We start from the raw sequence: 15,921 nt of genomic DNA, 5'->3' as shown, positions 1-15,921 counted from the left end.
TCTCTCTCTGTGGATTTCACTTTATATCCTTTCGCTATAATAAATCATATCCATGGATACAATGATATTCTGAGGCCTGTCAGCCCTCCTAGTGAATCAGTAAATCTGCCAGTAGTCTTAGGAACACTCCCCCAACACAAGTTGCAACTGTGTTTTGATTGCTATGTGGTTTTTGCTGTTTTTTAATCAAATGCTAAAAATGTATTTTCCTGAGTTACTTTATCTTTTCGACATAATGCAAATACAGGTAGATTATTTTAAATCAGAACTGACAGAAGAGGGTAGTCTTGAATTAGGAACCCTATCCATGAAATGAACAGCAAAGCAGACAACACCCATGCTAACTACTGTAAAATACCATAAGATATGACTCAAAGTATTTGTTGATGAAAACAGACCCCTAAAAAATCAACCATAAAGCTGAAGAAAATTAAGACCACATTTCAAATGGAATTAATATCCCAAAATTAGCATTTGGGAACATTTAAAAACACCCTCAATCATAAATATGAGAACTGAGAACAGAAATGACCAAAAATTGAAGCTTAGGCATATTATCATCCCATTCTTCCCTAATACTCCCCATTTCCCTTTTTGCCAATCAAAACTTCAATCCTACCATCTAAGATTTGAAGAAACTATGAAGCCAAAAACTTGAAATCTAGGGACACAAACTTTCAGGAGCTTACCTTACCACTTCAAATGAAATTTTAGATCTGATTAATTTTACAAATTTATCTAACTCTGAAACTGTTCACTCAGCACTCCCCACTATAATAAAAGCTCTCTTGCCTAACTCCCAGTTTTCTGCTTTCTGTACTACTCTTAATTCCAATCCTTAATTCCTTATCCTAATCTAATCCTTTATCCTAACCTTAATTTAAACGCTTAATTCCAAATTAATTTAAACCTTAATTCCAAATCTCGCCTGCCTATCCATTTCTGGCACTCTTAGACAGTAACCCTTCCCAGTCCTTTCCACTACACTTCATTGAACACATTTGGTGGGGGGAAAAAAAAATCTTGTCATAACTCTGTACCTCAAATTTCCTCTCAATTCAGTATTTTTGTTTCTGAAACTGCATTAAATGCTGAGAACAAAATGAAGAATAAACTAAAATGGAAGAATCACACATAAGCACATAGCTGTGATAACCACTTATAGAGGCATGCCAAAAGATAATTCTGTTACAATCTTTAAACACATTACTCCTTTGTTCAAACACTTACCATATCCTGAGAGTTCAAATACCTAACACAGACAGGCATTTAAAGTCCACCTATTTTAGTGTCAATTTATCTTTCTCCCATGATGCCCCTACTATATTATAGGTTATCTCTCAAACTGGATTATTCACTCCCTGTGGCAGATAGGCCGTAAATTGTCCCCGGTTATCTCCTCATTCTGCTACTCATTCCTTTGTGTAATCCCCTATCTATGAGAATGGGCAGGACCTGTGATTTGGTTGTAACCAATATAATACAACAAAGGTAATGGAGGTCATTTTCCCTATTTACAGTAAGAGAGACTGTAACTTCCACCTTTCTAACAGATTGTCTTTTTCTGGCTTTAATGAAACAAGTTGCCATGTTGGAAAGGTCCATGAAGCTAGGAGCTAAGGCCCAAACAGTCCAATAGCCCACAAGGAACTGACTTATGCCAGCAACCCTCTAAGTGAGCTGAGAATCAAATCCTTCCCCAGATGAGCCTTCAGATGAGACCTTGGCCTTCGATTGCAGCTTTGTGAAAAACTCGGAGCAGAGAATTCATTCCCCCCTGGCGTGGCTAACACACAGAAATTGTGAGATCATAAATGAATGTTGTTTATAAACCAGCAAATTTGTGATGCTTTGTTACACAGCAATAAATAATGAAAACATATACCAGACATATCACACTAATTTTTTCTTTGCTCATGTCCACTTTGGAGCCCCAAATTAGAAACAGTCCCAGATCCTACACATTTGTAAACATTCTGCTCATTTACTATCTCCCAATAAGAGTTTCAATAATCCATCCTTCTACCTCCTTACTTTGAATCTGCAAACTTACTTCTTTCAACTCTGTGGCATATATTTCCTTGTTTTAGCAATATTTATACACAATATATTTATTTAATGCCAAGAAAACCGCAAGCTAAGTAAAGCACAAAACTACTCCCACCTGATTGAGATTAAGATTGTTTTCAATACTCAGGGGAATCAGATGAGGCAATACTTTCCCAGCCAGCTGCTCTTTGGTGATTCCCAACTTCTTATGAGTAAAAGTACATTTGTAAATACCTGAAAGAAAACAATGAGACAAATTTTATATTGAACACCACAAATTAATAAATTAGGATCTACATGAAATCTCTTGATAATCAGTATAGTTATAAATTTTTCCTTACCAGTGCTTAGAATGAAAATGTTCTTATATATGGATCAGGATAATTTCAGCTTTATCATCAGTCTGGATTTAAACACCATGACATATTTATTCTGTATTCTTTTGGCTTAAGAGCACATTTAATGATAGTGTGACATTAACCGCCTATAAGAACTAGGTACAGTTCTTACAATGCAGCAGTAAGGTTACACAATGTGTCTCTATCTGAAAACATCTGAATATAAATTTCACTCTCAACTCAAACCTGAGACATCTATTTCAAAGTCTGTAAATATAGGTCCTACATCTTATTCATTTCCTTAACCAATCAGACTCAACATGTTTGGACCTTAATAATTTAATTCAACTCTACACAATCCTTCCCTTGTGTCTCACCTATTTATTCAAACTTCAAGACTCTGCTTGTTACACCTATTTTAAAAAGCCTTCATTTGGTGAACTGAGCACATCTGCTCCTCATCCTCTCAATGCTTTTGTGTTATGTTTTGTATATAATCCATAGCTTTGGAACACACCATTTCCTCTTATTCTCCTGTTTATGTACACTTCAATTATATAGGCAAAGAATAACTTATTGAATGCCTACTAAATGCTTATTTGCTGGGCACTATGCTCATTGCTTTCCCTTTGGTGGTCTCACTGAATTCTCACAAGACTCCTATAATAATGTTATTTTTTTCCTCCTTTGATTGAAGAAACTTTTCAGTTTATCCAGGAATTAACAAAGTTACTCCAGTCAGAACTGGGCTAGAATTCTTTCCACTATGCCCAACTCCTTCTTAACATGACTAATTTCCTTGAGCTCAAAAGTTTCATACCATATCCCAAAAGTTCTATGTCTACAGAGGTCCATGATAAATTACTTGTTGACCTATATACCTTTTTTGGTATCATTAATCTACAACTATATGAGTGACATTATGGTTACTAGACTCCCCCCATCATCAAGTCCCCACCCACCACATACCCCATTACAGTCACTGTCCATCAGCATAGTAAGATGCTGTAGAATCACTACTTGTCTTCTCTGTGTTGTACAGCCCTCCCTGTGCCCCCCACCCCCTTGATTATGTCTGCTAATCATAATGCCCCATTTCCCCACCTTGTCCCTCCCTTCCCACACAACCTCCCCAGTCCCTTTCCCTTTGGTAACTGTTAGTCCATTCTGGGGTCCTGTGAGTCTGCTGTTTTGTTCCTTCAGTTTTATTCTTTGTTCTTAAACTTCACATATGAGTGAAATCATTTGATTCTTGTCTTTTTCTGCCTGGCTTATTTCACTGAGCATAATACCCTCTAGCTCCATCCACGTTGTTGCAAATGGTAGGATTTGTTTTCTTTTTATGGCTGAATAATACTCCATTGTGTATATGCACCACCTCTTCTTTATCCATTCATCTACTGATGGACACTTAGGTTGCTTCCATTTCTTGGCTATTGTAAATAGTGCTGTGATAAACATAGGGGTGCATATGTCTTTTTCAAACTGGGATCCTGCATTCTTAGGGTAAATTTTGAGGAGTGAAATTCCTGGGTCAAATAGTATTTCAATGTTGAGTTTTTTGAGGAACCTCCATACTGCTTTCCACAATGACTGAACTAATTTACATTCCCACCAGCAGTGTAGGAGGGTTCACCTTTCTCCACATCCTCACTGACATTTGCTGTTTGTCTTTTGGATGGTGGCAATCCTTACTGGTGTGAGGTGATATCTCACTGTGGTTTTAATTTGCATTTTTCTGATGATTAGCGATGTGGAGCATCTTTTCATGTGCCCGTTGGCCATCTGAATTTCTTCTTTGGAAAAGTGTCTGTTCAGATCCTCTGCCCATTTTTGATTGGATTATTTGCCTTTTGTTTTTTGAGGTGCATGAGCTCTTTATATATTTGAGATGTCAATCCTTTATTGGATATGTCATTTATTAATATATTCTCCCATACTGTAGGGTATCTTTTTGTTCTATTGATGATGTCCATTGCTGTACAGAAGCTTTTCAGCTTGATATAGTCCCACTTGTTCTTTGCTTTTGTTTCCCTTGCCCAGGGAGATATGTTCATGAAGAAGTTGCTCATGTTTATGTCCAAGAGATTTTTGCCTATGTTTTTTTCTAAGAGTTTTATGGTTTCATGACTTACATTCAGGTCTTTGATCCATTTTGAATTTACTTTTGTGTATGGGGTTAGACAATAATCCAGTTTCATTCTCTTACATGTAGCTGTCCAGTTTTGCCAACACCAGTTGTTGAAGAGGCTGTCATTTCCCCACTGTATATCCATGGCTCCTTTATTGCATATTAATTGACCATATATTTGGGTTAATATCTGGAGTCTCTATTCTGTTCCAACTGGTCTGTGGGTCTATTCTTGACTTCCTGCAAGTATTTACTGAAGACTGTATAGATCAGGCACCATATAGTAGGTGTCAAAAATACATGGCTGAGTAACAGCTTTTCTTCAAAGTTAACGAAGAACTTCAAATTTAGTAAAAAGTGAACTTGCCAATATTTTTGTGATTCTACAGCTATGTCTGTTCCTATTAGTTCAGCAGATCCCCAGCCATTTCCAGATAGGATTTTCACAGCTTTAACTATTTATATACAATATCAGAGTTTCTTGACAGAATTAATTTGTAATTATGCTGACAGAATAGAATGCACTGTAAGATTTCATCAGCACATCATTCAGCAATGAAACATCCTGGTTAATAGTAAAACATATCAAAATTAAAAACCAACTCTATCACTTATCAGTTGTGTAATCTTGAATAACTTATTTTACCTTTCTGAGCCTTGGTTTCCTTACTGTAAAACAGAAATAAGAATACCTATCCCCTTTGGTTTTGGAACAGACAAAATAAGATCATGCAGAGAAAATACTCAGCATAGTGCCTTCTACAAACTGGGAATCAAATAAACATCAGGTATTATTATTAAGACTCATATCAGTATTTCGAGTAGCTTTATTTGCCTCTCCTATTTGGTACCATTTTACAGGGAAAACTATATGCTATCATGATATTTGTGAACCTAGGATTCCAAAATGTCTTATTCCTTTGTAAATGTCAAGGTTCTGCTGCTTTTGCTAAAATTTACACAAAGAAAAGTTACATCGTGGCATTTATCCCAACATTCTCCAACTATTAAATGCTATTACAAAAAGGGCAAGTACAATACTTTTATAGATTGGAAAATTCATTTGCATGCCTGTAAAATGATAAAGTAGTTTCATATAACATTAAGTTTTCAGCTACCTAAAATTCCCATGAGGACTGCGGGTTCCTTGGATGGAATCTGTTGTAGGAAGGGAAGGATATCATCAAGTACAAACCACTTATCCAAGTATTCCAAAATCTTTCCTAAGCACACTAATGAATTTACACGAACCTATTAAAAAGAGATAAAGTGCATTAGTCATTTAAAGTCTTTGCAATCTAGAACAAAATATTTAAGTGTAAATTTGATCTTCATGGAGATAAATGTTAAAATTTCAAGAATAAAAGTAGGTATAAAAGCTCTTATTCCTCATTACTATAGGAAAGTCATGTATTTATTAATGCCCTGACTTGTTTCAGGAAGAATTTATGATTGCTTTACTAGAACACTAATTAGCTAAAGGTAAAAGTACTTCAATACTGTATCTTGTAAATAAAGTGATTAGGATTTGAGAAGCTGTACTATGTGTTTACTAAGAGTATTTCTTTGGGGACATCTGAAATATAAAAAGGACAAACATTCTCCCATGAAGAGATCAATTTTACTGGGCCCCCATTATTTTTCTCTTAACTCAGGTTCAATTCATTTTTTAAATAAACATTTTAATGACATGTGAACAATATCTATATTTGTTCTACATAAAGTCTTCTGTTTCTAAATATATCTTTAATACAGCTACTAAAACGTGATATTTAAGAACTCTCTTTTTTTCAAAATTCTACTTAATAGTCACTTGATTATTCTGCTTTTTCAAACCCTATTTTTTAGCTAGAATTTAAGATATAATACTTTGAGTCAGGATCATAACAGCAATAAAACCCTGGTTTTCAAAAAAAAGTTAACTAAGAAAAGCAGAGAACAATATAGTTGGTTAAAAACGCACCATATTTCTTCCAAGAAAGAGAAAAAAATTTTTCTGAAAAATAAAGTGGAATTGTTTTCTGAAATTCAAACACTAGGGATATTATAAATGCAAAAAGGTATTTAAACTTGCTCTTAAAGTCATTTTATAAAAGGAATTGCCAAATTCATATTGTGTGTGTGTGTGTGTGTGTGTGTGTGTGTGTGTGTGTGTGTGTGTGTGTGTGTGTAAAAACCAGAAATACTGGCTTAATTTTCTTTTACAATGTGTACAATATTAGTCATATAAGTCAAGAAGAAATAGAGTCTTAGAGCATTTCACCTAACTGTAGAATTTATTTTTCTACATTTTCAGGAAAGAGTATTGAAATACAAATGTAACTCAGGACTCATGTTTCTGGAATTTCATAGTTAGAATTTTTAAACCTTGGAGGTCTATGTCTATGACTGCGATTCAGGAACTCATATTTGCTACTCTAAAGGCAGGAGAACTTAATGTGGTATACAAAATGCAAATCATTCCAGAATTACTCTTTGAAATATATTCACTGTAACTCCTTATAAACAACATGCCTTTAGAGGCTCAGTTAGATCTTAAAAAGAGGTATAAACAACCCTGGACATTAATACAGATCATTTAATTTAAATATCCATGCTTCCCATTTCACTCTGCATACATACTTAGAAACTGAACTTCCAACATGTACTTTGACAAAATGTATGCTAAAATAAATTTATGCTGCCATGAAATTAAAGCTTATGCAATTTTTAAGGACATTTTGAAAACTTAATTTTAAGCTATATATTATTACCAATTTTAAAAATTGAACCATAAAATTAGAAAATTTCAGAGAAAGGGACTGCATTTCAAATCCTTTTAACATTCAAGAAAGAGACTCCAAGAAGTACAATGACTTGCCCAAGGGGAAGGAACAGTTAATAACAGAGCAGAATAAAAACTCAGATTTCTTGACTTCATTCCATACTTGCTCATTTTAGTAAACAATGGTAGTTTTTTTCCATCTCAGAGCCTTTCTACCAAAAAACATGAACTAAAATGGATTAGACAACTATAAGGTAAAATCATATCATTTAAATTACTGTTGCCTATAATTCTCTAAAGCTCAATTATTTATTTTTATTTAAGTCTACATTTCACCAAATAAATATGGGTGAGATTTCCAAAAGGACTATCTTTACAAAATGCATATTTAATAATATGACCATTATCAAACATCAATATAAAGAACTAAAGGAAAGACATTTCTCCCTCTTTTCTAATGCTGCTATTTGAATAGAGTATTCAATGTTACTTCTACAAAGAAGTATCAGTGGGATACATTCTTATGGCTTTGTGTTAGAGAAAAGATTGGAAACACCAATAGGAGTTAGTGCAATACCTTTGTGTATTTATTCTACCTCATCTACCAAGTAACTTAGTGTTAAAATTTTTATTACAAGGAAGCAATTACACTTGGCCTAGATTTTTAGTACTATCTTCCCCCCCACTAACCCCCCACCGACTTGTTTTCTTATTAATTTATTGTTTTATTGTGCCCTTTACTTTTTTTGAAAGTAGGCAACTTAAGGTGGGATGAAAAAATTTAGAGATGACTGAAAATAAAGGCAGTCTATAAAAGGGAGCTGTTCAAAAAATTTTTAGACTTGTACACCAAGTTAAACTCTCATGATTATTTTTAAACTACCAACAAAATAAATCATGAATTAAAGCAGAAAAAGACTAAGAAAAAAATTTTTTCAAGTTTTCTGTTGAAGCACTCAAAGGTAAGGTACAGGAATGCAATATTATAAAATTATATTTCAGGGAAAACTATATATAGCTACTGCCCCCTTTTATAGTGCTATGTATAGGTCACCTATAGCCAAGACAAAAATACATGAACTATAAAAGGCTTATTAAACAATAAGAAAAGATTTAAACCAATGAGAAGTGAAAAACAAAAATATGCAATAACTTACAGCAAGGGAAGACGTTTGTAGACATGCATTTTTAATTCTTGGTATCAAAGCATTTTTCATGGAAGGGTAGTCTATAAGATTTGCAAAGGTTGGAATGATGTTTAGACAGAGTTCCTATTTAAAAAAAATAAGATCAGTCTTAGGGAAAGATTCTCACCTTTTCTCTCATATTAAAAACACTTCGCATTTGTATGGCTAATTTGTCACACAGCTTGCAATTAATTTTTATGTATGTTACATTAGTTGGTCCTTTCAACAACTATTTGAAAAACGAATAGTTATCAGTCGTCCACTTTACAGATGAGGAAACAGGCTCAGAAGACGTGACTCAAAATCATGCCAGGTTATGTAACTATTATGTGGTACCAAAATTCCCTGGTGTTCTTCCTAATTTCTTGCCCTGATAACAAATTTCTTCATCTATTTTTAAAAACAGGAACATCTAAGTTTTACTGCCTTTCACCATAAGGGAAAACCAAGCACAGAGTCATGTAAATTTATTCCTCTTAAGGAATTTCTTAGCTGTTACATATATCCATATGATACAATATAATACAAACATTTAAAAATACATTTTAAACAATCATTTAATAATATTGAGGAGAAAAAGCAGTAAGATATAATCCCAATGTTTAAAATATATATGTATACGTGTCTGTCAACAGGCTTAGGAAAAAAGACTGGATGGATATATCTGGAAATATTAACTATGAGCATCTCTGAGAGAGGATTTTAATTTCCCTTTTATTTTAAGTATTTCCAACTCTGAAACTTAAACTTAAGTATAACTCACAGAAACAGAAAAAAGTTATTTTAAAACATTCTTTTTAACAAATGGCACCATATTATAAATGGCTGGAACTGAGAAATCTGAATGATGATAACAGAAGAAAAGGGGGGAATGACTGGGGACAAGGGGGTTAAATGACATAAGGAAAAGAACAAAAAAATGGCTTGAGAACTAACTGCCTGAAAAATATACATCTCTGATACCTTACAAGGGCAGAATGACCCTTACAAGCAAAGCACAGGGGAACAGTTTATGAAGAAAATGAAAGTATAAATGTGTATCAGGGAAGGAGTTATTGACAATATTTGGTAAATTTAAAGACATTCATTTTTAGGTAGATGGAAATGAATTGATTACTAAGAATCTGTTATCAAAATACTAGGAAGTATTTTATTTGTTTAAACTGATTACCAGATTTCCAAAAGACAGATAAAAGAGAGTTACATGTTTATACCTACTTGAAATGGGAATAATTAATAAGGATGAGAAATACAAGCTACACCGAAGGGACATTTTCAACAGATGGGAAAGGAGAAAGGACAAGTGTGGACAGTCAGTGAAATACCATGCTCATGTTACCAGAAAGAGCCTCCTCAGGGAAGATCAGCCTTTACCTGAAAAGACAGGATGTGCCAAGGGTGCACCCAGAAAGAGATCGTGTGAGCACATAATGCTGTATAATCTGGCAGTAGGCTACAAAGAGGCAAATCTTAAATTATGTCTCAGTCACTTAGCTAAAGGAGGGGAGAGTTCTTCCCTAGGAGGAGACAGGATGAAAAGCCTAAGAACACGAGATGGAAACAAAAACTCAAACACACTGATTTTGATTTAGACTGAAAATGTATCTTTCCTCTGCTTTAAGAATCAAAATCATCATGAACAACAACAAAAAATCAAATATTATACCTGGATCTGAATGGATGGAGCCTCTAGTGCTCTGTAAACCATTGGTAGGACACTGTTCTTTATCTCATCAGGTGGAGTTTTGGTTAGTAGCAAATCCATTTTTTGTAGGAAAATTAACAAAATCTGGACAGAAAAAAAGAACAATGTATTAAAGTCTAGCATCTTTAGAAGATTTTATACATGCCAGAATTTAAAGTATCTTCAAAATAACAAGTTATGTATTTTGACACTCACCATGTTGCTAGCCTGAAGGCATGGAAGACAAAATCATACAAATCAAATCTCTTACATTTCTGGAAGCACAATATTTAACATCTGCTCTCAGTTTAAACATTTAAATAAGGACTAATTTCCTAACTCTCACCTATCTTCAGTAACATATCACAGGCACCAACTATCTGGAAAGTTACTGGGTAAAAAAACAAAAGCCTGAGAGCAGCAAACGCAGATGTTCCAAAGGAGTAAATTCCATCACTCGTCTTCTATGAAGTTCAAGAGAAGAAGAAAAGGTACAGAAATGAAAAGAAGTGTCAGGAAAAATTCTAGAAACATTTTCAGTTTTCCCTGATCTTTTGTTTTTTCACCTACCTGCCACCACATACCTAAATTATAAGGAACAAATTACCCTTTCTATTCATGCAGAACACTTAAGTTTTCCAAGAATCAGTTAAAATTTTTCAGAAGGAATTTTCAGCTGGAATACTAAGGGAAAAATGAATACCAAAGAAGGGAGGCAAATAAGAATTCAGACGATAGGTTCCTTAGAAAACTATCTTCACTGATGCATAGCTTAATTAACATGGCTCCATTCCTTTCCCTCGACACCTGGACCATGTTTGGGGAACTCTGCTTCAAAGTCCACAGTTCCCTCAGTTGCCCCTTCCTGAGCCATAGGAATTCTTGCCTTACCACCATGGACTTCCTTCTTTCACCTCCCTTCAAGGGAAGAAACACAAACAGCTAGTCACAAAACAATTAAATCAGGTAGTTGATAGTTTACTAATAAGCTATTGCCATGCAGTGGCAGAAACATGTAGTAATGTTTATTAAGTGCCAGAAAATTTCACCTTATCTCAACAATCCCTTTCATTTTAGAAATGAGCAGAATGGTGGCTTTAGGAGAGCAGTATTTGTCCAAGTCTAAGAAGATGAAGAAGGCCAGATTCAAACCCAGGTATGTGACCTCTCTGCTTTTAAATCCAAGACTACCTTTAATCTGGCAAATAAATACTGTAAGAGAGTCTACATCAGAGACTAATTACATGCTCTACTTAACAATATACACACATATTACTTCCATGGTGTTGAAAGCATTTTCCCTGTTCTGGTAAAACTATTTATTAGCAATAAAATAAGGAGAAACACTGGCATAAGCCATCTACAAATTAAAGACCCTGAAGAACAAAACAAAAAACAAATACTTAGAAGTGAAGGAGAGAAATACCTCTTTTCCCAAACCTTTAATTTTTATAAGGCCAATGAGAACACATGCAAAATCTCATTACAATTTATTTCCTGAGACAGTAATTTATGGAGTGCTCTAGACACTTATGTGCAAAGTTTAATTACAATTTTGGGAATGGTTCACTTCAAACCAATCAAAGTAGCTTTTCACTAATGGAAAAGAAAGTCTCTAATACATACGTCAGTTTTTAAAAAGGCACATATCCGTTCCTTTTGTTTTCAGTGATAGTCATCACTGACTAATGTCACTGAATAACAGCAGATAGAAAAGAAAAATATCTACATACATACCTGGATTGGCTCCTGCTGTTTAAAGACAGGGCCAAGTTCAGGTAGAACTAATTTGACATATTCTTCTTTGGTGCATTCTTCAGCAATCAGTAGAACATTGGGCAAAACAAAAGGTACCATGTCAGGGTTTACAAATTCTGAAGTCAAACAAGGCAAAATTCTCTGCACAATGACACGCTGAAAGGCAAAAATATTTTCATAAAACTAAATTTTTTGGGGGGTCTTTAGTATTAACATTGAAGTTACAGTCTGAAATATCCAATCCCTTTGGGTAAAGTGCTCATATAATTTATAGTTGAAATTGGGACACTTTTGAAAGTAAAATGGGGTGCTATTGCTAATTATGCCAGGACAAAAGGCATAACTTGGGAATGTCACAGATAAGAGGAGACACATGGTCATCTTTCCTTTGGGAAACCTTCCATAATTAGCCTTCACTAATGTGTTCCTCTAATTCCTTCATTATTTATGATCATACCAGACAACTTAAACACTGTCCTGTATTGTTAATTTTTGTTTCAAGCATGTCAACCATGTCTACACTTACTTTAAGCAAGGACAGTATTTTGTTTCCTCTTTATTCTCCATAGTATCTAAGTAAAGGGCTAGACAAACAGCACATAATGAAAAATTACCTTATAGATGAAACACTGGAGATATTTTTGCAATCAACAATTACTTAGTTTTCCAACCAATGCCTTCTTTAGCATTCACCAATATTGTTTAGACTATATTATATTCCTGATTTAATCAGTCATAGTGGGAGAGTTAAAGGAATTGGAGAGGCTAGTATCACTATAAAAGTATCCCCTTCATTGCTGGTGGGGCAGTGATGTACACATGACAGGTTATGGACTTCTCTTATGATATTTAATATCCAAATGCTATGTTTGCACAGGTATTCTTCTAGTTTTTTTTAAATCCTTTTTTTTTGGACCATGCAAAAAAGGTCCATTAAACTTTTGGCTTCAGTCTGCAGGCTTTTAAAGTCATTTATGTACCTGAGGCAAAGTTACATTTATTTCTTTGGAACATTTATTATAGTAAGTCAAAACAAATTTTAAATTCTAAAATCCAGAAAATAGTAAGAAACTTATCAACAAACCTTGGGCAGTTTTGGTAGAACCTTTGGCAGTCCTTTGAAAAACTGTGATTTCTGAAGATTATCTCTTTGGAATAAGGTATCAAAATACTGCAGTGTTACTGCACCAACATCATCAAAAAAGGGAATCTAAAAACAGGGAAACAAAATTATTGTGATAAATATTAAAATACTTCTCATCTGAAACTGCTACAGTATGGTGAAAAAATATTCAGAAACAATTTAGCAAAATGCTAAAGACCACTTAAAAAAGTTCTAATTATGAAAAAGAGAGTAAGGAAATAATCAATTATTTTTCTTTTCTAGTTCAAATTTTCAGAATCATTATTTGTGAGTTCGCTGGGCAGTAACATTTTCTTTATATAAGTAGTAAAATATTGAAATAAGTAAGTAAAATATCTTGAAGGCATAAAGAGTATCTTTACCTATTAAAAATCCATGCTTCATGAATAAATTAGAGGGTTATGAATTCTTAGGGTGTCCAGAACTTCTGCATACCTACTTGTTACTGTTAGGATTCTGTTTATTTGAAATCCTCATTTTTTATCAGAGCAATTACATATATAAGTTATTTAACTGTTTAAGATTAAAAGTTGAATATTTAACACATTCAAGAATACAGATGTTATCTGGGGACTGTATCTGACTAAATCTTGCTTTACAAGCACTTAATCTACTTCAGCTCATTTTTTGTCCCCTTACCTAGTGCAGGAATTCACATGTACTCACCTTTGTCATTTGATCTGCATCTGGTCTTACAGCTGGAGTTACATTTAATAGTAGTTTTACGTGTTCACGGACTTCCTCAGGTATATTTGTAAGTGAACTAGATCCTAAACGACTCAACTATTCAAAACAGTAACAGTATTAAATATCAATATAAAATAGTCAAAAACACATGCATTTATATTGTCAAAAGTCCATTTGAGAAACCTTTTTGAAATTTGCTCAAAAATATATTTTTAGATTGAACAAATTGCTAATTCTATTGCTGCAAGATAATTAAAACACTTATCTTTAATACCTGAAATTTTTTCTATTCCTATAACAAAATGCCCAATATTTTAGGCACATTTCAATACTCACTCCACTAAATGCCACAATTAAAGTTGTAGTAATAAACCTTAATCCATTATTTACAAAATTACTTTTGTTAAGTTGATTTTATGCAAACTTAAAAGACAAGACATCTCATTTTAGATAATTTTCTGAATACATTTTAGAAAAAAAAACAAACATTTAATACATTCTTAATGCAAGCGAATATTTATAGGCAAATACCTGATCCAACTGCCTACTGAAACTCTTGTAAATATCTTGCTTGTTAACTTCAAAAATAGGTTTCCCTTTATTGAATACAGCATACACGACAGTTCCTAAAGAGTACATATCACTGGCTGTTTCACAGCTCACAGAAAGTATGTATTCAGGAGCCAAATATTCAGGATTTGGAAGACACAATGATGGTAAATTTGGGTCCCATTCTTTACAAGGGAACTTAGGCTATAAGAAAGCACAAAGCGGATTACATAGATTAAATATTTCAAATTAAAGCAAACCACTATCAAGCAGTAGCAATCTAGTTTAAAATTCACAGTCATGCAAGTAAAAATGTCATTACCATGTTCAATCTTAAAATTCTCAAATTCTGAAATCTGGAAAATGCATGCAACAAATTGAGAGATAAGAGTAAGAACTCTTCCAGAAGACAAACTATCATTATTAAGATGCTATATGAATATGGAAAGTTCTGGCCTATGTTTTATTATAAACAGACTTCACGTTTTATGGGCTCAAATAGATTACTGTTTGAAACCTTGTTCTTGTATTAACTAGCTACGTGATTTAGTTAATAGGATCAAAAGGTGGTTCTAAGATTAAATGAATATATGGAAAATGGACCTAGCACAGTTGACTGGCCCATAATATATACTCAACCAGTACTCATTCTTTGTTTCTCTTAAAAAATGTTTAAATTACAAATATATCTTAAGTCAAATTATGGTTCCTTTAATAACTACATATAGTAAAAATTTGAACATTGCAGTGTTTTCCTAAGTATAACAGGCAGGTATCATAATCACTAAGTAACAGATGCTTTGGAACCTGAAAGACTGGATTCAAATCCTAGCTTTACCACTTACCACCTGCCTAAGCTTTGGTAGGTTATTTTATTCTATGAGTCTTATTTACTCATCTTTATTATTCGTATACCTCATTGAGTTGTGAGGATTAAGTAAATACATACAAAGTGTTTAGAAAAGTATCTAAATAAATGTGAGCTATTATTACCATTGCTATTGCTGTTACAATGCTCCCTGCAGAAGATTCTGTGGTCCAGTAAGTTGGCAATATTATTACACATTCAATGTTTGTAGTATATGAGACATTCTGAGGAATAAAACTTACTCAACCCAAAAGCTTTCAAATTTGTTTAATTCTAGCATCCTTTTCCCAAGTAATACTAACTACTGTGAAATTAATGAGCTGAACACTAGAAATTTTCTATAAATCTATATACATTTACTATATCATTGTACCAGATAGCCTATTTCTATACATTAATCAGACTTTGAAATTCTCTAGTCCATTCCAGATGCAATCACAACTTCCCACAGCTTTAAAAAATTACAAGACTAAAACCTTCATTACCTCTTGTTCAGAAGGATTGGTTGATGATACACAAAAATCAAAGCCCATTATTTTCCAGGCTCCACTTTTATTCAAAATTATATTTTCAGGTGTAATATTTCCATGAACCATTTTCACACTGCTATGCAAAAATGACAATCCTTCAGAAACCTATAAATGGAAAAAATAACAGATATGTCTACATTAAATACAACTTTTTTCAATTGCAATAATGTCTCATAAAAACCGTAATTGCTGCTTCTCCTGATGGAAGATTTTTTACAGGTTAGGTAACAAT

General features: G+C 33.5%; 1 protein-coding gene across 5 annotated transcripts in view; it reads right to left on the bottom strand.

The window, feature by feature from the left end:
* The window catches only part of SCYL2 (SCY1 like pseudokinase 2), a 76,231-nt gene that overhangs the window by 8,837 nt on the left and 51,473 nt on the right, over positions 1-15,921 (bottom strand). For all 5 annotated transcript variants that reach the window (XM_037023052.2, XM_037023053.2, XM_073213686.1 and 2 more), the window contains 9 exons: positions 15,645-15,794; positions 14,274-14,495; positions 13,722-13,838; positions 12,996-13,121; positions 11,891-12,067; positions 10,136-10,258; positions 8,440-8,553; positions 5,637-5,769; positions 2,165-2,283 (listed from right to left, as the gene is read on the bottom strand). In XM_037023052.2, the coding sequence (XP_036878947.1) occupies positions 2,165-2,283; positions 5,637-5,769; positions 8,440-8,553; positions 10,136-10,258; positions 11,891-12,067; positions 12,996-13,121; positions 13,722-13,838; positions 14,274-14,495; positions 15,645-15,794 (1,281 nt within the window). The remainder of the gene's footprint in view (positions 1-2,164; positions 2,284-5,636; positions 5,770-8,439; positions 8,554-10,135; positions 10,259-11,890; positions 12,068-12,995; positions 13,122-13,721; positions 13,839-14,273; positions 14,496-15,644; positions 15,795-15,921) is intronic.

Source organism: Manis javanica, chromosome 10 (genome assembly GCF_040802235.1).
Source record: "Manis javanica isolate MJ-LG chromosome 10, MJ_LKY, whole genome shotgun sequence".
Classification (NCBI taxonomy): domain Eukaryota; kingdom Metazoa; phylum Chordata; class Mammalia; order Pholidota; family Manidae; genus Manis; species Manis javanica.
This window is presented reverse-complemented; position numbering and strand designations above follow the sequence as displayed.